Source organism: Tauraco erythrolophus, chromosome 4 (assembly GCF_009769465.1).
Source record: "Tauraco erythrolophus isolate bTauEry1 chromosome 4, bTauEry1.pri, whole genome shotgun sequence".
NCBI lineage: Eukaryota > Metazoa > Chordata > Aves > Musophagiformes > Musophagidae > Tauraco > Tauraco erythrolophus.
The window spans coordinates 46,173,641-46,199,028 of NC_141468.1; the positions used below are offsets into that span (position 1 = coordinate 46,173,641).

General features: G+C 42.0%; 1 protein-coding gene and 1 pseudogene across 2 annotated transcripts in view; both read left to right on the top strand.

Moving 5' to 3' along the window:
* The window catches only part of SYT1 (synaptotagmin 1), a 130,779-nt gene extending 130,272 nt beyond the window's left edge, over positions 1-507 (top strand). For both annotated transcript variants that reach the window (XM_086609960.1, XM_086609961.1), the window contains exon 8: positions 301-507. In XM_086609960.1, coding sequence (XP_086466086.1) covers positions 301-507 — 207 coding nt within the window. The remainder of the gene's footprint in view (positions 1-300) is intronic.
* An 11,294-nt stretch (positions 508-11,801) lies between these two features.
* Positions 11,802-12,409, top strand: LOC147528846 (uncharacterized; annotated as a pseudogene).
* The last annotated feature ends 12,979 nt before the right edge of the window (positions 12,410-25,388 follow it).

The following is a 25,388-nucleotide window of genomic DNA, read 5'->3' on the forward strand; positions in this document are numbered from 1 at the left end:
GGTTGTTAATCTCTTAAAGGAAAAATATCAACCTCGATTCCCATATGAAGCTCTTCGATGAAAAGGGCCAAATTTCAAGTTAGTAGGAAGGTTGTGAACTTAATTTTGTTTGCAAGGCTCACAAGAAGCAAAGACAAAAGTTTGAATTTGCTTCTCGCTGGGGGAACCTGCTCTGGCTGTCACACACTTACCCCCTTCCTGTACATGGAGTCTTTATTGTCATTGTCTGTCCTGAGATTTATCCCTGCCTGCCTTTCCCCTCACTATCACGCTCACTGGTCTTTCTCTATCTCATTGTAGAAAGTGCAAATTGTTGTGACTGTTTTGGACTATGACAAGATTGGCAAGAACGATGCCATCGGGAAAGTCTTTGTGGGCTACAACAGCACCGGAGCGGAGCTGCGGCACTGGTCAGACATGTTGGCCAACCCTCGGCGGCCCATTGCACAGTGGCACACCCTACAGCCCGAGGAGGAGGTAGATGCCATGCTGGCAGTCAAGAAGTAAATTAAATTAAATTAAATTAAATTATGAAGAAGAAAAAGAAGAAGAAGCCTTTCTGCATTTGCCCACATAGTGCTCTTTAGCCAGTATCTGTAAATACCTCAGTAATATGGGTCCTTTCATTTCCAGCCATGTGTTCCTGACACAGATCAGTTGTACTTTTAAATTCTCATTTTAATTTGCACAAATTTAAATGTAGAGAGCCCTCTAAAGGCGCTTCATTTCACCACTGCCCCCCAGATCTACTCTTCTTTTAAGCAATATGATGTGTAGATAGAGCATGACAGAAATTATTTATTGTATCACACAGTTGTATATATACACCAGTATGCTGAGAATTTATTTCTAGTTTGTGTATTTGTATGTTGTAAGCGTTTCCTAATCTGTGTATATCTAGATGTTTTTAATAAGATGTTCTATTTTAAATTATGTAAATTGACTGAGATATAGGAGAGCTGATAATATATTATAGGGTAACTATTGTATCGTCTGCATTCCAGAAAAAAAAATTCCAACTTGTAAGGCACTAGTAGTGTTACACTGACATCTTAAAGGACAACTTAAATCTGAGCTTTCAACTGGACCATCCTAATAACACGCTACGCGTCCACAGTGAATCTTGGAGGGGCAAATCCAATCGGGTAGACTTCTTTCACAGGCAACTTAGCATGATCTGAGCAGCTCCATGGCTGACCTCAAGGAGACGTAGCCAGAAGCCAGGCCATAGTTTTTTTGTATATATTCCAAAGCAAACACATAACAGACTGAAATGGCTTTAGATTGAAAGTTGAGGAAGCAGTTCCATAGGAGGCAACGATTTCATCTAACACGCAAAGTAAGACCATTGCAGAGGTTGTGCAGGGAGGGGGGGACGGGAGGGGGGAGACGCAGCAAGAGCGAAACGCTGCCATGAAAACAAGAGTAGCTCTCCGTTATCACCTTTATACAAAATTTGCATACTGTGAATTCCATCCACGATTTCACATTATAATGAGTTTGCACATTAGACTTTGTAACAAAATATTTTATTATACTAACTCAGATTAGAAGGAATGCAGAATATTTTTTAGACACAGCCGTGTGAGTTTATTATACAAAATAGTTTCATGGTAAACAGACAGTATTGTAATCCCATCAGAAGATGACAAAATTTAGCCATAGTTCTAAATGCACTTCAAAGTAAGCCAAAAGAGAACAGCTAGTGACCTTTTATATACTATTTATACTTAAGTTTTAATTTGTCCTTTAAAAAAAAAGTGAAAACAAAGAACAAGTTCTAGAAAACTGAAGCAACCTCTTCTGTATACTAGATGCTCGTTTCAGGAGGAGTTTTTAAATGTTTTCAATGTTATTATGTAGTAAATGGCACTATTATGAAGCTATTAGTCATTCCATAAGAGTCTTGAAAGACTGCTCTGTGTATCACTGTGACTGCCGTGTGTGCTTAGAAATGTAGTTTTCTCAGTGGATAGCAATCAATTTATTCCGTAGTGATATTGTAATAATACTGCCATTCCCTTCTACTGCACTGCCGAAGGAATGCATAGCACAAGCAGTTCTAGTTATTATGGACCAATTTAGAACTGGAGAGCTATGCAGGGGACAAGGATGCTCTATCGAATGAGTTGACCACGCAGCATTTTGTCAAGCCCTGTGCAATACTCTACATTTCCAACCTCCCTCGCCCCCCGCCGCTTTACTGTAGATAGTTCATCTTAGGGCTAGCCAGCATGTCATCTCAGCTTGTACCATCTCATCAAGTCATTTAGGGCATCACTTCTATCTCATGTCCCGTCCTTTGAGGCCCGTCGCTTATCTTCCCAAGCTGTGAATATATTTATAATGCTTTGAAGAGTTCGTTATTTTCAGCCATGCAAACTACCCCAGAAATGTGGAAATGCTATACCTTTTGGAGGGAGGCATGAGAAGTTAACCGTTAACGGTCTTATCAATCCGATCCAAAAGAAATTACTGAAGACAAAGACGAATGTAATCAGAGACCTGTGTACTGAAAACTAAATTCCGCAGCCTCTGCGGAAGCTCTGCTTCTGGGAGAGGCATTGACCTGAGAAGTCAGGGCGGTGATGGCCAAGCACCGTTTTCAGTACATTGAGGGTAAAAGAAGCAGCAAAGAAGTGAGAGGAGAATAAAAGCCTGGATCTCTCCCCACCTCCAAAAGTGAGAATAGCAAGACCCATTTTCTTTCTTTTTTACATGAAACACGGAAAAAACACAAGTGAGACATTTTCTGATAGAAACAGGCGCATACATGCAAAGCATCAAGCTGGAATACTTTAAAACCTTAACCTTAAGGACCAAACCCCACCAAAGAGAAGAAGTAGACAGTCAGCTTTCCAGCATAAGAGCTTCATGGTCTCCAACTTTCAGTTGTTCATTCAGGATAGCTGCAGGTTCAAACTGCCAGGACTGACTCATTGTGTTAAGGTATTCTTAATGCTTTCTCTTCCTACACTGCCAGACTGAACGTCACCGTAGAACTGGTTGGTAAGGTACGATGATTCTCAGAGACTGAACCTGCCGTGTGACCGAGATGACATTTTCATCCTCAAGGAAGCCACATGTACCTTTCTGACAAAGCTGTGTGAAGTATTAGAATCTGATGCTGTAGAAAGATCCTAGTTGCCTTTGTGTATATTTACTGCCTGCTTGAGTGTTTCTCTGTGTGGGTTTTCTCTGTATCTTGTAGAAATGTTTGGGGTGTTTTATCCTGCCATATCGCTCGTGGCCCGCGAGCTGACAACTTTAGCCGTATTTTACCTTCATTTTTGATGAGGTGGTTTATATTTTGTTTCACTTTGTGTAGTGACTTCCCACAGTAGAGTTTTCCAATTGTCGTTAAAATAACATACATATTACACAGATATTCAATAAAAATGTTTTATTTCCTGTTGATGTTCTAGTGTTTCTCTTTTGATCTAAAATTTTGAAAAGATATTTCACTGTAGGACTTTAGCACGACTGTAAACTTCCAAATATCGCCAATGTAATAGCACAGCGCTTTTCAAGGGGCTGTGAACAGCTGCCTGCCCCCGTGTGCTCTGCTGTAAGACGATCACAACCAGCAGTACTCCAGTAGATGAATTCTCCAACTCTGTTGCACATGAAGGACTGTTACCCTGTGTTCCCAAGGAGCCTGATAATTTACCTCCGAATACATCACTCTCTATCAAAACATGGACCAACAAAAACTCCAGGTGGTTACCTACACATCAGAACTCTTCAAGCTGATTGTATTAGAGCCATGGTTGAAGTTTTCATTTGGACAGAGATGGTATATTTTAACCTATGTTCAAGAACTACTTCTAAGATGGCCATAAAATCAAGCCTCTTGTAGCCTAAAGATCATTAAATAAGAGCTTAAACTGTACAGGAGGAGGGAGAAGGTGTGGGAGGAAGCGAATCCACAAACAAAAAATGATTGAAAAACATTCTGCTATGAAACAATTTAAGTTCCTGAGCCTATAAGGAGAAATAGCTCAAGAACACACACACAAAAAAAAAAAAAAAAACAACAACCGAAAAAAAACAAACCCAGACCTGTAGCTGTGGGATTTTTATGTAACCATTTTCCACAGCAACGCACTCCCACTTGCTTTTTCCCCAGTCTCAAAAGAAACATGCCCATTCCTTTCAGGAGCCATACTGTGATGATTACTGATATGCACCAGTTTAACCACAGCTGTTGCTTACACGAGGCCTTACTGAGAGTTAGAGCTCATTGGAAGAATTTTCAGGGTTGACTTTTCCCTATTCCCACTGCTCAAAAAATGCCCTCTTTTCTCCCAGCTACTTTTTTTATGCCGTCTAGAGTCAGCGAGCACCAAATGGACTGACGCCACTCACAGTGAGTGAGAGCAGGACGATATCTCCTGGTGCGCCTGGTGACTTGGAGAGCAGTTACTCTTCCAAAACCGTGAATGACTGGAGCCTGTGCCTGTGGCTTTACAGATCTGCTGTGAGGTGATGCCCGCTTGGTCTGCAGGAGCTGAGGTAACACTCCTCTGGTGCCATGTAGTTCCCCATAGATACAGGCAGGTACCACCTTATGGAGGTGTGAGATGCTGCTGCTCCCTTCCTCCTCGATCAGATCAAGCATGTGCTTCCCTAAGAGGTGCAGTTTGCTCAAGAGCAGACACAAGTCTATCAAAGTCAATAAATAAAGATACTTTGATCCAAGGTCTATATGGATCAGCCATTTTTGTAGATCTTGAGAACACCGAAATGACATCTTTGTCAATCAAAACCAGTTCTTCCAACAGGGCTAATCAGTTAAAAACAGTTGTTACAACTAATGTAAGGAAAAATGCTTCATATAATAGCTGTTACGCTAAGTGGGAAAAGCAGCAAAAATTACCAATTTTATTCAGCTCATTTAACCCCTAATCAACTGTCAAGAAAAACATTCTTCCCATCTGACAGACTGTTACCAAAGCAAAGGATCTACGCCTCTCGATCACTTTTCACATCATGAGTCAATGAAAGTTAATTGCCTGTTAGTTATGCAAAGCAAGAATTAGAACATTGTATTTTCTGATTACTCTAACAGTCAATTCCCTTATTTATTTATGCATTAGCATTTTCACTTCAGGCTGCCAGTTCAGTTGCTTATACACACACTGACCTGCTTTTCAGAACATACATCTACCAAATTCCTGTCTAGCCCCTATTTTCAGTGTCAGTTCAGACACTGTTGTTCATCCAGGCATTGAAGAAAGTATGGAAAAAGGGTTTTCTATACATACAGCAAGAATTTTCATCCCAGTCTTAGTTACACCTGCCTCATATGCAGTAAATCCCTTTATATACGATTTAGAGAACACTTTTAATATCACACCAAAAAGTAGTTCCAAAAGTATTTGATAAACAGGTACAGAGAAGACTCTTAACTCTCTATGGTACTTTCTGACTGACACTTGCAGCAATTATTTTCAGAAATAAGAGCCATGCAAACAGATTGGTTTCAAGATTATGCTGTGTTCAACATAAAAAATTTGTTCTACGGTGTAGAGAATGATCTAAGATCCTAAGCAATCCTTAATGGAGCTTATGAAGAGGCCAAATCAGTTGGGGAAGTGAAGATAGTTCTTCCAGGCTTTTGGTGTGAAGGAGGAAGGGGACAGGTAGTGCAGTCTTTTTGTTCTATGCATGCACTGTGTAATAATATACTGAGATTTTGAACAGTCAGTTAGACCAAAAAACCCAAATCAAAACAAAAGAGTTTCATCTTCTGACAGAACCAGTCTCATCAGTTTGACAGCTCACATTTAATTTCAGTCAACCATTTCATATCTTTGTACACTCTCTTGTTACTTACAACAAGGCAAGCACTCGGTAGGCGATGCACTGATGTTTTACACCAAATAGAGCCGACATTGGTTTTTCTCATGAACAAAAGACCAATGCACAAAGGTGGCAAAATATCCTCTGCTCTGCTAATCAAGATTATCCCAGTATCCTGCACAAACCTCCTGAATTTTGCTCACATTCTCCCAGAGCCCAGGGACAGTGCTCTCCTTGTCTTATATTCACATACATGTACCTTAGCCTAGAGCCTAGAAGATTTCATGACCCTTTCTTAAGAAGCAGCAGCACCCACTGGCACCAGGCGGTTATTCCAAAACTTTGACATGGATCTGTCATTGAAGAATTCCGGGTTGGGCTTAGGCTATATTTGTCTTCTCACTTGAACCATTCATCACAAGGAGGAGGATCTCCGGCTGTAAATCCTGATGAAAGCCTGAGAGGTTGGAACCTGGAACGCAACGCTGAAGTAAATTATTTTGCACTTAGTCAGAAACTTTATCATCCATTTGTTCTGATGAAAGACTCTGAGGCTCAGTAACTTGCGTCCTGCTCAAGATAGTTTTTTTTTCTTCATGAAACTGGCAATATGATTAAACCAATATTTATTTTTGGAGATAGTGTCTGTGACATTCATAGAGTCAAAACAGTTTTCGTATGTTTTTTTTCAAATACAAGGTTGCCGCTATTGTTTAACTCAGTTAAGAACTTCTAAGTCAGCTCTTCAAAGTTAATAATAAGTGGCTAAATTATTTGATTGGCTTTAACTCCTTGCTTCATCAAACTTTCTTAGAGTTTCACTCCTCTCCAGTCATACGCCATGATCTGACACTGATTGATACACAAAAGCCCTGATGGAAGGCTATCAAGGAAATTAAGTAATCAGAGTGACTGATACAGTTATTTTCGTGGATAAAATGACAATTCAATAGTCAAATTTCAACATAGTGTAAGATTAAGGGTGGGGTGCTAAGTGGATCATTGCTGCAGATGAATATTTATTAATGGTCTAGAAAACAGATGAATGAGTTGACAAAATTTACCTGTGGCATAAAATTGTTTCAGCTGGAGTAGATCTAAATTATGAGACTATTCTAATTTCATATATTGAGAATCAAGTACCCAGACAGGCACTTCAACTCAAATGTTATTAATCACCCAAATAATCTGGAGAGATTTGTGAACAGTAGTACAAAAATATCTGTAAAGATGATCTCAAATAAGAAGAGAAGATAGGAGAGCTGGTCGAGCCATTAGGAAAAAGTGAAGGCAGAACTTTTTCTGTACAGGAATTGCTGACAGGAAAAAAAAAAAAAAAGGGTGGGTCTTCTCAGTAGTGTCCAAGAATCATAGAATGGTTAGGGTTGGAAGGGACCTCAAAGATCATCTAGTTCCAATCCCCCTGCCATGGGCAGGGAAACCCTCCACTACACCAGGTTGCCCAAAGCCTCATCCAACCTGGCCTTGAACACTTCCAGGGATGGGGCATCCACAACTTCTCTAGGCAACCTGTTCCAGTGCCTCACCACCCTCACAGTGAAGAGTTTCTCCTTTATATCTGATCTAAATCTACTCTCTTTCAGTTTAAAGCCATTACCCCTTGTCCTGTCATTACATATCCCTGCAAAAAGTCCCTCTCCAACATTCCTGTAGGCCCCCTTTAGGTACTGGAAATCTGCTATAAGATCTCCCCCAGAGCCTCCTCTTCTCCAGGCTGAACAGCCCCAACTCTCTCAGCCTGTCTTCATAGGAGAGGTGCTCCAGCCCTCAGATCAATTTTGTGGCCCTCCTTATGTTGGGGGCCCCAGAGCTAAGCACAGTACTCCAAATGTAATGAAAGCTTATGATGAAGTGGGAGTACACAAAGGATGTTCAAATTACTGTCCTCATATACATATTTAGACTTCGTATATGTTATTTGGAATATGTTGTAGACATACTTCACACATCCACAGAATACATCTACGTGTCCCAGGGCAGCACTGTGTACAAATGCCAGTATGCTTCCTGGCTTCAGTAAAGGCATGTCTCCATTACAGTGATTACTGCCACTGAGACATAGAACCCTCCATGCAAACATCTCAGTGTTTTTCAAAGATCAAACTAAGCCTTGGAAGTTACCTACTGGAAAATACTACCCCGTTAAAAGCTGTCGTGTGATCTGGTATAGAGTAAAAAGCTCTCCATGGCAGCTGAACCAGGTACATTTTGTAGCTCAAACACAGGATAAAAAGGAATTGACAGAGTCCTTGTAAGGAAGAAGTTGTGAAAAGTGAATCTAAAAAGAGCAATCTTGAGGGAAACGTTTATGAAGATCATATAAATGAACAGAAAAATGAATGTGAGGCAAAGGAATAAATATATATCCTAGCTACAGATTTCTACCATACTAGAGAAAAAGTATCTAGCTACAGATTTGAACCAGAAAGAATACGAATCCTACCTAGGCCACGTACTCTCTTCTGTTTGAGCATTCCATGTCTCCAGAATAAAAAACTGAAAAGTTTCAAGTTATCACTGTTGCTTTGCTTTTTCCCTACCTACACAAAGAGTTACATCTCCCGCTCCAGCCCGGTCATGAGGAGAATTGGTTAATGCTCTCACTCCTTGGATTTAACACAAACAAATAGCTGCCTGAAAGGTTTGAGCACCGTGACCATAATTAAATCTGCAGTAATTAGTAATGCAACAACAGCAAGCAAGAAAAGCAAGCAAGCTTCTCCAGCTGACATTTTTTAAAGTGCAGATAACACAGGGGAATAAACTGGCAAAAACACAGAACAGAAAAGAAATCCCTGGCAGACCAGGGGATCAACTCTTTATTTCTTGCCATACTGCCCCAGCCCACACGGTCTTGTTTTTTGTCTTTCCCCATGTCACTGTTATGTCAATAGAGCCACAAGATCTCCTCTAACTAAACTTTTGATCCTATGTTTGCTACTGTTTGTGTTGTATTTACTGTGTTCCCTAATCCAGCTGAGCACAAGCTGTTCTGTTGTTGATTCTTCTCAAGCTTCCCTTGCTCCACTTCTGCTCAGCCAACTTTCCTTTCCTTTCCTTTCTGAAGTTTATTCAACCATTCTGTGACAACTAGTGCCTAACAATCTCTTAGGAACACGGGTTCAGGGAAAAATACTGAGTTGCAAAGGCCTTTGCAACCAGTTAATACTTGTTTCAGAGTATAAATTACAAAGATGCTGCAGCGTTTAATTGCTTCCCACAATGTAATACCTTTCTGTACATGTGCTGTGTAAAGTGTACTTTTTTCATGATCTTATTCTGTACCTTATTAGTGATGATGAGTCATACCAGCACTTCAAAGAAGTGTAGTAGCACTTTTGACAGAGAAGAAATGTGATGGACTCGGCAACACTGAGGTCTTTCTTTCCCTGCACCAGAAATTCTAAATCAGTTCCCACCATGACTTTCATCATCTCAAGTGCCTTCATCAAACCTCCAGTAACTGTTCCCCTAAGAAAGAGCGAACGCTCTGTCTGCCTAGCACCATAACACAGGCCTGTTTCATTATAACCAAGGCAGCTAAACAATCAATATGAGCTGCACATTAGGCTCAGCCAGTCTCCTCCCAGCCTCGTTTGAAGTTGGCAGCAGAAATACTTCTCCTCTGATCATATGCTAAGGGGACTGTCTCTACTCTTGAGCTGACTTAGGCCAACTCACAGTCTCTCTTTAAGGCATCTCACGGGGAGCAAACTTTTGGTCGCACCACTATCCCGTATCCACTTGCAGTTGTCTTGAAAAGCAAAATTTACGTGATACAGACTAGACAGCAAATATTAAACAGAGTGTCAATACAGGTGAAATAAAAGTAAACTTCACTGAAATCTAGGATTTCAAAATGCATTGAAAGAATAAGCAAGTTAAAAGCATTAACTATCAGGGAATTCCTTCATTTCCCTGGTAGCCAGGCTAACAGTTTTACGGTATCTTCACTGACTTTCGTACGTGTGTGCATTCATTATCTCCTGTGTGACAGCTCCATAAATCCTTTCACACTCTTGCTATTTTCAAGGATAGATGAGGAGCTCCTTCACGACAGAATATTTCATATCCCCACACAATTACACAGCACATTCCTTGACTAGCAGCTGTTAAATACAAGTATGCACTGTATTTAACGCTGTATTCCTCAGCACCTCGAAAAGAGTTGGTCTCCCCCACATGTAAGCAGCAATGCAGCATTCCTTGCTGACTGTGTGACATGGCATACACCACACTTTGCTATTTCATTTACACTCACGTTGTTGCCATGTTCAACTTCTTTTCATAAAATCATAGAATCATTTAGGCTGGAAAAAACATTTAAGATCATCGAGTCCGACTGTTAACCTAGCACCGCCAAGTCCACCACTAAACCATGTCCCTAAGTTCCACATCTAAATGTCCTTTAAATACCTCCAGGGATGGTGACTCAACCACTTTCTCTGGCAGCCTGTTCCAACACTTGACAACCCTTTTGGTGAAGAAAGGCTTTTCCTACAATTCACAGCACACAGACTTCTGGTCCACAATTTGGGCACCTGGGCATTACTATACTGCAAATGCTAGCTGTATGCACTTCAGAGACGCAGCAAAGGGCTTAAAGGTCTCTACCTTTAACATTGCAAACCTGAAATTACCATTGACACAATCTGCTAAACAATCATATTATCATCAGTCAAACCATCTCACTCAAAAGCTGTCTGGATTTTCAATATTCTTAAAGGTTGCTGTACTCTTCCTTAAAGTAAAAAAAAAAAAAAAAAGTAATTATCATCTCACCCACAATATACTTCCACACTGTAGAACAGCCGTTCACTGTGATATGGGTTTGCACAGCTAGATCATTTTCAAAATCCTGCAAGAATTGTATCCTTTTCATCTAAGCTACTTATAACATATGAAAACATTTGATCCTGTTAATTATCTAAAACAGTTATCCATGAAGGAGATTTGGTCTTATTAGCAGCAACATGGTCTCTTCCTTGCCATGCAACATGATTCAACACATGCCTCATAACACAGCCACCAGATACTCATCAGGGGAAAAAAGAAAAATATGCCCAAACTTTGGAAATTACCGATCTGGATAATACTGTGAAATAACTGATTCCTAACACATGGCTCCCGGAGACTGTCTGGAGAATACAGTCCAGAGTTAGCCTGAGGTGTAATAACAGAAACCGAGGACTTGGTCAGCAGCAGTGAGCTGTTTGCTTAGTTTGTGGATACAGGGCTGGCAGTTTTCCCATGTTTAAAAAGTGCAGTGTGTGTAGCAAAGACATAAAAGGTCAGGTCTTCCCCTTTACCAGAACTGCAGGGTAAAACGAGGAAGGTCCTGCTGAGGAGCAGCTGAGTACTTCAGTTTGGGCAGAACTGGAGTTTGCACCAGCCCCTTTTTGCATCCCCTTCCTCCCTACTTGGCCTAAAAGGCATACAAGGGAGTCAAGTCACAAGTTTACCAGTAAACATAACAGCAAGGAGCCAGACTATCTTTATTTCTGGGATGTCCGGCATCCTTCTCTCTAAATTGGAAGGATAGAGATTTGATGGATGGACTGTTCGATGGATGAGGAATTGGTTGGATGGTCGCATCCAGAGGGTAGTGGTCAATGGCTCGCTGTCCAGATGGAGATCAGTGGTGAGTGGTGTCCCTCAGGGGTCTTTACTGGAACCTGTGGTGTTTAACCAATGACATAGACAGTGGGATAGAGTGCACCCTCAGCAAGTTTGTAGACAACATCAAGGTAAGTGGTGTGGTTGACACACCGGAGGGACAGGATGCCATCCAGAGGGACCTGGACGAGCTCGAGAAGTGGACGTGTGTGATCCTCATAAGGTTCAACAAGGCCAAGTGCAAGGTCCTGCACCTGGGTCGGAGCAACCCTCAATATCAATACAGGCTGGGGGATGAAGGGATTGAGAGCAGTCCTGCAGAGAAGGACTTGGGGGTACTGGTGGAGGAAAAGCTGGACATGACCCAGCAATGTCTGCTCACAGTCCAGAAAGCCAACCATATCCTGGGCTGCATCAAAAGAAGCGTGGCCAACAGGTCGAGGGAGGTGATTCTGCCCCTCTACCCTGCTCTTGTGAGACCCCACCTGGAGTACTGCGTCCAGCTCGGGAAGCCTCAACACAGGAAAGACACAGACCTGTTGGAATGGGTCCAGAGGAGGGCCACAAAAATGATCCAAGGTCTGGAGCACCTCTCCTATGAAGAAAGGCTGTGAGAGTTGGGATTGTTCAGCCTGGAGAAGAGAAGGCTCCTGGGAGACCTTATTGCAGCCTTTCAATACTTAAGGGGGCTTATAAGAAAGATGGGGACAAAGTTTTTAGCAGGAACTGTTGCAATAGGAGAAGGGGTAATGGGTTTTAAACTGAAAGAGGGTTCATTCAGACTAGATAGAAGGAAGAAATTTTTTACCATGAGGGTGGCGAAACACTGAAACAAGTTGTCCAGAGATGTGGTAGATGCCTCATCCCTGGAAACATTCAAGGTCAGGTTGGATGGGGCTCTGAGCACCCTGATCTATTTGAAGATGTTCCTGCTCATTGCAGAAGAGTTGGACTAGATGATCTTTAAAGGTCCTTTCCAACCCAAACTATTCCATGATTCTATGATTAGTCTCACCAGTCCCATGATCCAATCAGTCACCATCATTCACAGCCATGGCTGATCCATCTTCTGTGCTCATTCTGTCCATAAATATTGGGTGAAACACTGCCTTCATACGTACCCCATAGCTGCACGTACCCCTGTATTGTCTCTTCTGCTCTGTAGTTCAGGGCTGCATTTCCCAAACCTTCTCTGATCCCAATCACAGCTGCAGCTGGTTTTTTTTGTCAGGTTTGCCGTCCTAGTTAATTGAACTCTTGTGTGCTCAGGGGCTAATTAAGTACTTGCTGGCCTGTCTGGCAGAATACTCCATTGTGATGATCAGGTTTTACTCCTCACTGTTTTTTTTTCAGGGGATCTTGTACAATTTACTTCAGTTGTCTGCTACTTCTGTTTCCACCTATGTAACTAGGAAATAAAAACCTTTCTCTCTTTGAGAATTTGAGGAAAGGAGTTTTGTAGATAGTCTGTACCAGAGTTATATATTAACAATACCATTAGTTCCATAATTAGGAACTTATGTAACTCTTTTCCAATCTGCTGTATAAACCTTGCCCATCACATCTACGGAATTATTTCGGTAATGAGCTAGTAAGCTTTATTACTACTCTTCTGCAGGCAGATATTAAATGCCACTTATTTGACCTCACAGGGCTGCAGCAGTGATTAGAGTTTTGGACCTGCCACAGCTCAAACCTCAAGAATATCTGGACACTCTCACTCAGCCGTAAAGCATCACTGAAGAGTTTTTAGAGATTTTGCAAAGCTGCTTGTGCACTATCTTGCGGGGAGTCACAGTAGAAACCAGTCACTGCTCCTCAGTGGTGTGGTACGTGCTACCACGCGTTTCTACCTGCAAATGAAAGAACTGTTTTGAAAACCAGCCATTGTATCCCACAAGAAACACATCCTATCACCCCCCCCCCGTAGGGTTTGTGCCGAGGTAAAAGAAAGGGTATGCCGTGCGCAAGCAGCACACGCACTTCATTGCTCACTCAAGATAGATTAAGATGAGAAGCCTTTATGATTTCAGGATCTAGAGCATTGCAAAGCTAGATTGATGAATTATCTCTCCCTCACTTTCAGCTGTCAAGCTTCAACTTTTTCGCAGTGCAGAATATTATTTCCTTATGCTTCAATAGTTTTTCCACGTTCCTTTCTCTTAGTGCAGCTGTAGCTCCACTTTGTGGAAGATGAGGAAAGCAGAGAGTGACCCAGGTGCAGTAACTGCCAGATCGCACAGCGTTTCTGAACCTGGCAGGCATATAAAAGATGTGGGTCTTCAGAATCAGCCAAAGCTGATTAGTGAGGACTAAAACCATTTCTCATACTTTTTAAACTTGAAAGGCACTCAAATCAACACTTTGCTGCATTTCTGCCTCCTACTTAGTTGTAAATATACAAAAAACAACTGTAAAATACAGCGTGCAAAAACCTAAAGGGAAATATTTCTGATGTGTCTACGTATGCAGCCATGGAAACTGCCTGACCATGGACTCATTTTTCATAAAGAAGGAGGAAGATTTTTCAACCCATTCAGTACCCTGTTGAATACTCTGCATAGAAATTAATGTATTCTGTCTCTCAGGAAATTCTTCAGTTCTAGGGTTAATGCTGGAGCTGAACCGGCCTGGGTTTGAGTGTCCAGAGGCTACAGTTATGAATGCTTTTAAAGGTATTAAATAACTAATAAGAAAACTTAAATTATGTTTACAAATTCTTTTTAAAATCTGTTTTCCATACAATGGAAGAGGACTGGACTTCTGACGGGGCTACCTACTAACTAACTAACCTACTAACTCCACAGAACTGAAATGATTTTTCAAGGAAGGCTATTTGCAACTGACTTTCTTTAAAAAACACTGGTACTTCCGGATGCTGTAAAATCAAGACCACTTTGTAATGAGGGTGGGGATCTGGCTTAAGACATCTGAGTATAGGTATCGACATACAGACATCTACAAGTGTACCTGATCCTTAATTCCAAGCATAGACAGCAGAGATATGGTCAACAAAACAGCAGTTTCAGGCACAACGCAGCAGGTGTGTGCACTAGGGAGCAGTGTCGCTGAGCTCCAGTGACCATGCTGGGAGTTCAGGCACCCAGGGCTCATGCAGAGACCTGTAAGTGGGCACCCTCAGTTTAATGCCAGTTTCAAAATAAATCTCTCCCAAACCATCCAAAGCTTCCTTCTGACAAGTTGACCCTGCACAGGACAAAGCGTTATTCTGGCACTTGGCTCTGGAGAGATTTGTGAAGCGGTTTAGGAACCTCTCTCAGTGCAGGAGCTCTGTTCTGTGCTTCAGTGGAGCATGCTCTCTTAATTGCTAGTTCATGTCATGTCAGACTGTGCCAAGAGCTGTAAAGCCTCACTAAGTGCTGGTCGTGTCAATTTGATCAAAACCACATCTGAATAATTTGAAGAGAGAGGAGCTGGATTATCCTTTTAGTAGGTGAGGACTTTATCTCAGCTTTGGATTTTAGGGCCAATGCTTTTAATGCCTTGCAGGCTCTACTCAAACCAGACTCAGCACCAAAAAGTGAAAGCAACAAAGATGCTTTGAAATGCTCACTTGTGACTCTGTCTCAGAAATTTCATTTCAGTGATGACGTTGTCTGAGAAGAAAGCCCCAGGTCCCTCCCAGGTGAAGAGCAGGAGATAGGCACATTCTGAACAATCTTCGCAAGCCATCTGAGGACTTTCAGGAAGCCAAACGGCAAGGGGAAAAAGTAACAAGACTTTTGATACGACATGGAAAGTGCTGAGAAGGGTACTTCAACTTCTACCACATTGAGCTCTGAAGACTACACGTAGCATCAAGGGACGGACACTTTGCATCGGTGTCACATACAGCTCTGTCCACTCAGGCTAATGCACGCAGGGAGAAAAATAAACAGTGGCCCAAAGGAAGAACACGAGAAAGTTGGACGCCTCACTTATATACAAACAACCTAGGGATACTACAGTCTCGGAATGTGCAAGCCTTGAGGGTCATACAGCAGGACAGTGTTGGTGCTGATGGAAACAGAAGGAACCACACAAAGCTCTGGCTGGGACTGCCTGCTCAGGGAGTCAGAGTCGGCAGGAGAAAGTGTTCAAAAAGATTTTGTTTACTTAAGAAACAAACACAGCTAGTAATTGGCTATGGCATGTCCCAGGCCTGGGGACGCCACAGCCTCGGCCACCTGAAGAAGTAAGCAGACATCTGGAGCACCAGCCACAGCCCTTGTTTCAGTACTGTTGCCAAACACCCCGCACTAATGCTAACAGCTTCAGGCTTTACATTCCCACCAGCTTTCCACACAGACTGTTCATCTGGGGGGAGTTTCCCGAGCAGAGCTCTTTGGAGAAATAGTCTTTCTTTCCAGGGTTTAGCATACTGCCAGGGAAGTGGACCATGTAAACAGTCTGAGCCTCTGAATGAAAGGAATGTGGAGAGGAATGGAGATGAAGGACTAGAATGTAATTCCTGTAAACAAAACCATCAGCTACTTTTAAATTAAACACATACCTATCTTCCCACTGCTTCGTATATATACACACAGCAGCTCTATCTTCCCACTGCTTCATATATATATGCACAGCAGCTCAGTAAATTCCTGGGAAATATGAGAGACAATGGTCTAGCATCTGAGAAAACATTGTTTTAAGCTTTACTTAAGGGAATTAAATTTATGAAAGTCTAAAGCCTGTACTGTTATGAGATTTTGCTGTTATGTGACTGTAGTCCCAAAGCTGCAAGTTAGATGCCAAATGTATTTTAAAAATCCGTTAGACTTCATAACACAGTCAAAATGCATCTTACATATTTGATGCATGTTTTTAAAAATGCTTCCCCTCACCCGACCTCCCTTGTTCTTAAAAAACGTCAGCAAAATCAAGAACTCTGCAAGGGAAACTTAGAAAGAGGGGTAACTCTAAATGCGGAATTTGTGTGAGATTTTGCATAGGTAAATAAGGTGATGAAGAAGAAGACGACAACGAAAATCATTCGGAGGGTTAGGAAGCCTTAGTGTGACGATTTCACAAAAGCATTTAACGTTTTTTTTAAAGCTCGAGGGCCCGATGAGCTCGGGGGCTGCCGTGCAGTGTGGCGGCGGCACCGGGAGGTGTCAGGCACGGACCGGGAGCGGGGCACGGGGCGGCCGCCGCAAGCCCGACCCGCCGCGGGGGACCCTCGGCTGAGACGCGCCGGAGAGGCACGGACCGCCCTGCTGATGCTGCGCCCGTGCTTCGTGCGTATGGAAAACTGCAGTTCGGGAAAAATAGAAAACCAAGTTTCTAACGTTGCTGTATATCGAAAGGAAAAGTAAAATACCTTTCTCGTCTACTCTTACTAGCTCTTCTGATACTTCAGAAGACTAGTTCCACTAAGACCTGAATGTTGGTCCAAACCGACATACCTGCGCGCCTGCCCGTGTGTACCCATGCACGCACGCACAACGCCCCCAACTCCGGCATCAAGCACGACATCTGCTTGGTATGTGCCACAACCACTTCCTGAAGCTAAAATTTGTGTACTAGACATTGCAAAGTCCCTAATGGCTGAATAGGTTTTAATGCAACTCATGAGACCTGTTTTACCCAAGCAACACAGAGGGAATTTTGTTTGACTGTTGCACCTTTTTATTTCTGCAGATTCCCTTGGAGTGTACTCAGGAGAAGATACTGATTACTAAGAATAGAACTGAGTTCAGTATATTATAGACCTAAAGGTTAATGACATTTAAGATTACAGTGCTTATCTACTCTTTGGCTTTTGCCCTCGCTACAAAAGATTTTACACCGGTAGATTTTTATGATTTCTTTTCTTTTTCCTTATACTCATCCATAATCTTTACTGAGTACTGGGATGACAACTGCAGCAACAACCACCCATTCGTGTGGATTCATTTCTGATCAGAGTCTAATGCTCGACAGGCAGCAACTGTCTGTCTGTCTGGAGACATTCTGAACAAATGTAATCTGCCAACTTTCAGATACTAGATTAGCAGTCTTTTTTTTGTTTTATTTTGTTTCAAATTTTAGATCATAAGTGGTCCTGTAGAAACTGCAAGTATCACTAGTGCTTTACCAGGTTTAGGCCCCTAGCTGTCAACGTCCAAATGGTTCAGGTTCACATAAAAACAAGAAACAGAACAATTTGGATTTCAAATGAAGAGCTAGTGTCCTTTTTCAGTTCCCCAGGACAGAAGGGTTTTGCTGTCCCAGCCTTTAACAAAAGGCAGGGTGTGGGAGAACAGATTTTTGGTTCAACTGTTCTTCACGAATGGAGATCTGAAGAGTTCTATCTCCAGCAATAAAAAAAAGTCCATACCTTGCAGAAGTTGATCACAATTATATTAGGATGTTTTTCCTTGTTTGTTTTTTTTTTCCACTTCAGTTGAGTAAAACCAAGATAAACCACACCTAACTTGAGTCTGATTCAATCACACACCCATATCTACCCCACGCCAAACCAGCCTGAAATTACTTAAAACCTCTACCCCATCTACTGACCTGCAGTACTGGAATTCGCAATGAAGCTCGTAAACTAACACTGCAGGTCAAGAGAAGAATGTTGAAAACAGGAGACAGTAAACAGATCGGCCAAGAGACGCGACTTCATCCAAACTCTGGCTCCTGAGGAATTCAGAGGCTGGGAGAGCAGCATGAGGTGTCCTCACATATCTTCAGGGCTCTGCTTCTCAGGACCAGGTAAAACTGTTCAACTTTATTTTATGAACTCTATTCTGTGAAATAAAGTTACATTAAAATGTTTTCTATAGGAGGAAAGACAGATGATTAATTTTTATTCCCCTTTGAATTAAATTGGCATGTGAGTCATCATCTGGGCAAAACAAGGGGATCCCCACCTCTTCCTTCTGAGAAAAAAACTTGCAAAGTCCCTCCATTAAAAAGCAGTCTGCTACCTTTCAATGAAGATAGTACTAGGCTTCTTTAGGTTTGGGGCTTTTTGTTGTTGTTTTGCTATTTCTTCCTTTTTACAAAGCTCTAGTAGTTCTATACATGTGATGTTAAAATTAGAGTAGCTCTTACGCCTGCAAAAATACAGATGAGATATACAACAAATGGTCCTGAGCAGCGATTCCAAGAGACACTGCAATATACACAACATGTAAGAAAGTAACTTTCCAACACCTAGTGCCACCACATGCAAGTTTTCATTCAGAATATTTTGGTCTCTTCAGGCCTTGTGAAATGACCTGGCCTCCAGCGAAAGAAGTCTTTCTTTCTCATTGCAGAATGAGAATTCAAATGGAAAACTTCACTACAAATAGAGCTGGACACCTGGATCTCACCAAGGGCTGTCACAAGGGTTTTCTGTGGGATCCCTTTCCCCTTACTTAGGGACAGGGCTTTTCACACCACCACCCATTCAGCTGCATCCCTCCCAGCGGTGGCGGCAGAAAGCACGGCACCTCACACGCAGGGAGCAACTTTTCTTCTTTTCCCTTGCCCTGGCCTCTGCTCCAGCTCCCTCAGAAAGCCCTCAGCTGGCTCGTTCGCTTTCTGCTGAAAAAGTGGATTGCTGCTGAACTGGCTTCTGATTTCATTCCCCAGCTGGCTGCTTCCCTTCCCACGCTACACTTCTTTGATCCTAGCCTTTCCTTGGATTATCAGCATGTTTCTACCTGGAGCAAGTTCGGAGGGGCCGCGCCGCCCCAGGGGTCTCCCAGACCAGACCAGCCCCGGATCCGGAGGAGCGTACTGGTGAGGTCTCTGGGAAGCGGCCGACTGAAACGTCGTGATGGAGAGATCTCACTCTCTCTCTAAAGAGCAGCCAGGCTACGGAAAACCAAATGCTGGTTTAGGGTGGAGTTCATGTCACCTGTTGTACCCAGCCTGGCATGCATATAGCCCAGGAGTAAACCGGGCAGAAATCCTGCTTCCTCAGCAGCAAGTCAGAGAGCAAAGAGAGGTACGAGAAAGACACTGTTACTAATTGCTCAGAGAGGTCAGTGCTTCAACCAGAGTCTGAGTGATTCAGCAGCCTGTGGTCAAGAGAGCTGTGGGATCTCTCTGCCGCTCTTCGGCACTGCCTCCAGCCCGCTCCCTCCCCAGGACTGACATCCTTCGCCAGGCACCGCGCTGCAGAGGGAGACTTCACGAACAACTTAATGCCAGTGGTTTCCCAACTACAGGCCACAAGTCACATGCCCGTGATCTACAGAAAGCTGGCTAGCTCTGCCAAGCTGACTCCACTCATTTCACTGAGGAAGAGAAACAACAAATGAGAAAAAAAAAATGTACCAAAGAGAATTTAGTTGTAGCTGTATTAAATTAACAGAAAAGGAAAGAAAACCTTATAGAGAGACAAGCTAGAAACATGGACGCTTTCCTAGTGTTGCTTTTCCATGTAGGCATTTTCTCTAATTGCTACAGAAGTAGTTATGCAATCCCGAACAGATCCTCTATTTAACATGGTTATATTTGGGAGGAAACTTGGGAATTAGTTTTTGTTCTTGTACAATGAAATTACTTGTGGCGAGACTGCCCTCTTCCTGGCTTTCTGGCACACAGCTCTCACAGGAGGACTGCATGGTGACAAGGGAAAGTACATGGAGACTAATTAATCTTGTGTTGCATCTGTTTTTAATTCCTAATTTAGAAATATATTGCAAACAGACTCTAGAATGCCCATCTGAAGTTCTGGGCATGTTTTCCGAAACAACCTGCTCTCCAATAACACTAAAACCCATTAAACCACAGTCTTTGCAATGATCATCAAACCCACCTCTTCCCTTCTAAGAAAAAAATATTTCAAATATTTCCCCTACTATTTTACCCTAATTGGAAGAAAGAGGAAGGAACAAGAAGTGTTTACACTGTCTAGATAGCTAAAACATTAGTTCTCTTGAGTACTAAACATGAGTTATAAAACACAGAAAATTTCAGAGTTAAGGAGTTCTTGTGAAAAAACCTTACACTAGCAGATCTATCCCCTTTATAGAAACAAGTCTCTCTCAAATAAAATCAGAATCCTTCTGCAGTAAATGAAACGGAAAAGGTAAGCTCTGCTTCCTTCTAGTGCACCTGGCACTAGAAATGACATAATGGCAGTTCTCCCTCCTTTTAAAGGATCTTTTCAAAGAACTAGATGCTACACAGCTTTTCTTTTTTTAACATGGAGCACAGTAACCACTCCACACTAAGATCATCCCGTGCTATTCTTTAGTTTCTCTCACAGACTGTACTCTTACTTTGCTGTGATTCAAAGGAACAGGTTATTACTGCTAGTGACACCGGTCCGTGGAGTTGGCAGCACTCACTGTCCTTGCTGCCCACCGCTACTCATGGTCAAATTCCCCCTTTTCTCAGTGAAGGGAGTCCCATCACAGCTGCTCTGTTATCTCTTCACAAACTGTCTAAATTTTAAATTCTGGCTGGTTCTTGCAGAGTTTGCAAACTCCCAGATTTCTCTGCAGCTCCCCTGAACCAACCTTGCTGTCAGCCAGTATTGGAGACTCACCCACACAGTAATTTCCAGGAAAGACCTACCAGAGCCCACAGCAGCGCACACACACTCACAGCTGCTGCTCACAATTTGCTTCTGCTTCTGCTGAGCCGCCTCAATGGCCTGCAGATACTTTCTCATTTCTCCTTTTATTGCAGATCACTGAGACAATTTTAAAAATTACGTGTGCCAAATACACTTTCAAAACGTGTATGTATCTGAAGATGTGGAATAAGTTTTAAATCCTGTGCAGTGACGTTTACCAAAGATCATCGAGGCATAACAACAGCTTACAGATTTTTTTATCAGCTGAAAACTGACAAAAGCTATGGCCTTGAAAAGCTTATCTGACTGAAAAGGAAGAACCTCCCGGCCCTCACCTTTCACAGCCCATAGTCTGGATGCCTTTCTAAGTTGACTGGATGCCTTTCTGGTTGACTGCTATTATTTTGCTGAGTGCTGGGACAGGCTGTCTGCTGGCAAGAGGACTCCAGCCACCCTCCTCTCACATTCTGACTTACTGTGCCCGTTTTATTTTAAAGCCTTATTGTAACATCCTGTCCTTTTACACTCTGACCCCACTTCTGTCCCTTTCTACTTCCTCTGCACCCCATAGCTATTGCTCTCTATTGCACCAAAGAAATTAAGGGAAAGACAAAATGAGTATGTGCGAGGACTTCTTTTTAAATAATAGTATTTTCCACAGGTTCAGCACAGCTAAGCTATGGTGATAACAACTATTTCCGTGCCAACGTATCAACCAAACAGCATTGTCTTTTCCCCTCCCAAGCCAAACATCATCATCTCGTACAAATATACTCCTTGCAGGCGTACTTACCGGCGCCTTGATCCCTACCTGCCATCCAGCCTGACCTTTGCTCATGCTCCCATCTCTCGTCGACACACCTTAAATTCTCGCTGTGACACACAAACAAAAAATACTGTAGCAGACCTGCAATGAGGTCAAGCATCATAAAAAGCGTAGTTAGATGAAAGAGAAAAGGTTATATAACACACCCAGCCTTTTCCCTGACAGCGTGACACTGAATCTGAAGCAGAGCTTTGCTTTCCCTGGCCTTGCAGCTTCCCATCCTGGGCCTGGGATCCTCAAGCCATGTCAGTAAGAAGCGTAGCAGTACACACGTATTCAGTTTTCACAACTCAGCAGGTAGAGCACGTCTCGCTCAGAACGTGTGCTAAATAAAAGTGTTTCCTTTTCTATTTTGGAAAAAGGTCTAATATTTACTTATAATCTGTGCTCATTGGGGTATCACTTTATAGAGATCTGTTTCTTAAGCACCGAAATATTCCTCAGAATGTCATTTCATCTCTTCTTGCAAGTGCCTAGAATGTTTAACAAGCTAAATAATGTAACACTATGCAGGGGACAAAACCCAAGGAAAAAAGTTCTGCTCGTGATTTCAAATTTGGATGCTTTATTCAAAGTGATTTAATTATTACTTTTCATAAAAGGTGATTAAAGTTCATTAAAATCCAAAGTAACATTTGCCAAGATCTTGAAACAGTTTATGATTTTAATTCTTGCATAATGATGAGGAAAAATATGTTTTGTTTCAGTCTCTTTGGTGATGAGATATGGCATCGTGCCAGATTACAAGGAGGAAAATTCTCCTTAATGCCAACGCCTTGTAAACTGCATCCTGCATCTCACTGCCTCGGTGCTGAACAAGGCAGCTGAAAAATCAATAGGTGACTTGCTTTAAAACCTTCCTGTTTCCGAGTATCGGGACACACTGTTATTTGCAAAAGAGCAGTGGGAAAGACGGTTAAAAAATTCACAGAGGAAGAGCAGAGGAGGAACATGACATTTTGCCAATTTGCAAATAAATGGAAGCTGATTCATCCTGTCCAGTGGGTTTTCATATCAGCACTCAGTTAATGATACTGCCCCGAAATATGTTGGTTCAGCTGTCTAGCTGGAGCAGCTTAGTGGAGAGCACAGGGCAGCATCTAGTGCATGGCCTGAGAGAGGAAAAAAACACACAGAAAGTGCTTACCTATAACTCTTGCTCCTTGCATAGGTACTTCAGTTGTTTACTTTCTGCAGTCACACAGTCTGACTGCACCACGGGGCCAGAAAAGATTGCCAATAGATTCAAATATTGGATATTTGGCAGCATTGAGACAGGCATTTCCTGAACCCTTCAGTTAAGTGGTTTTGCCTCCCTGGCATTAAAAAAAAAAAAAAAAAAAAAAAGAAAATACGCAGAACAGTCCAATTGCAGAGGTAAATAGTAATCTGGTAGGATAACTTTCCTTAGACGGACAATGTACACTGAACAATGTTTCAGCTTAAGCACTAAGAACCTCAAGAGGTATCAATAAGACAGGAGATAACAAAAGAAAATGAAACCAAGAAAAGGGACAGTTACACTCTTCTGCTGCAGAATCCTCAAGTAGTCAAATCAGATCAACTTGTCTTTGTTTGATGTGTCGTAAGAAATAATTCGAGGTTGTTGAAGAAAAAACGATAGTGAAGTGACAGACCTGAAAAGCTCGAGTCTTTATTTACCTATAGATTAGACAGAAGTACCAAAGCAAAACACCTGAGAAATCTGCACCTTCATTTACTTACAGAACACACAGACCAAAGACATCAGCTTTATTCATCCACACAGAATGTTAGGGATTGGAAGGGACCTCAAAGGATCATCTAGTCCAATCCCCCTGCCGGAGCAGGACCACCTAGATCAGATCACACAAGAACGCGTCCAGGCGGGTTTTGAACATCTCCAGAGAAGGAGAATCCACAACCTCTCTGGGCAGCCTGTTCCAGTGTTCTAATTGTAATTAAGTTCTAATTCTAATCCATTTCAGTAATACATTGGCTTTCTGGATATAGGAATTTAGTTTCTACATGGAATACTTCTCTGACCTCTCATCTGAGCTGACACCCAGTTTACAACCTTACTGTGGATCTCTGTGAACAGCGTATTGCTCTGCGTTTCAGAGGTTGCCATGTGAACACCTGCCAGTCGCTGCTCCCTCTGAATCAGGGAACATTTCCACTTCTTATTACAAATCCCAAACAGCGATCTCCTTTCTTCTGCTGGTGGAGTAAGTTACACTGTTATTGCCAGGAACAGTTTCCAAATATTGGAATCCACTCCCACAGAAGGAGCCAGTCCAATTCTATCTGCTCTCAACCGCCTCAGCTAAAATATTAACAGCATTCGAATGGCTGTGTAAACTCAATGAACAGGTTGCCAAATAAAAAGGATGTGATTCCCACATATAGAGTTTCTTAGTGGACTGCTGACAGCTGCTTAGAAGGAATCTGAAGGAAGAACATGCTTACAGAGCTGCAGCAGCCACTTTCAAAATAAGAAGCGTGTTTCTTGAGATCCTGATCCAGTTTTGGAATTTCCTGATCAAGTGCACCCAGAGGAGTATCTTTCTCTTGCTGCTATGCAGATCAACCAAAAATACACATATGAAATCTCAGTGAAACAGAGAAAAGTTAAGAAAGTGAGTAATGAATGTTACTGAATTCTAAATAAAGTAGGAAAACGTAAATAACATTTATTTTTACCTCATTTTTAGGTAGTCTAAGGTATTACTTATAATACAGTTAACAACCATTGCAGTTCTTGCAGGAGCATGACTTTCAAGCCATCAATTTTTGGATTTAAAGTTTTAGTATTAAAAAAAGATGGATCATTACACCAGCAGCAAACTGCTAACTCTAGTTAGCATTTCCTATAGCAAAGCGGTTAATTTTTCAAGCAAGTACAGCTATTTAAACAGATGTAAAGGAAGCACCTGCATACAGAGTTTTTCAGTTACCTACAATACCATTCTAACCCTGTAAACATGAACCTATGATACCTATGTTTGTAATTATTTTAAGTGGTTTTTAAAAAATCATACAAGGACCACCACTTTAGAATAGTCATAATGAATTATATTAAAATGTACTGAATTACTTCACTCAGTAATGTCATATTCAACGTGCTTTTTAAAATATTTTTTTATTTTGTTGTGTAACACTTGCATACACCTATCCAGCATACTGCAAAGGCAGTTGTCTTTTGCTTTTCACAAATCTCTCAGCAGTTGTTGAAGATGGCTTTGTTATATTTAAATCTGCAGGATGCAACAACAGGGCTTTTGGTGCAAGCAAATCAGAAGTCCTCCATAGCATGATGATGCTTTAGCAAGGGGATGATGCTTTAGCAAGGGGATCCCACCATATCCTGAGAATCGGCTCTACCACATTTCTGCTAGAGGTCTAAATACTTGAGTCTAGCCCTGCACATTCCCAAATCAAACATCAAACATACTAACTGATATTACTGCAGTAGTACCACAAATTAGGTCACATTTGGAAAGCAATGGCTAAAATTTCTACCTACTCATCTACAGCCTAGCACGGACTTGATCAAAGCTGCAATTTTAGATAGTAATTTGTATTTCTTGAAGGGTGGAACGTCAGATTCTTTTCATTTCCAAGTATTTGTGAAAG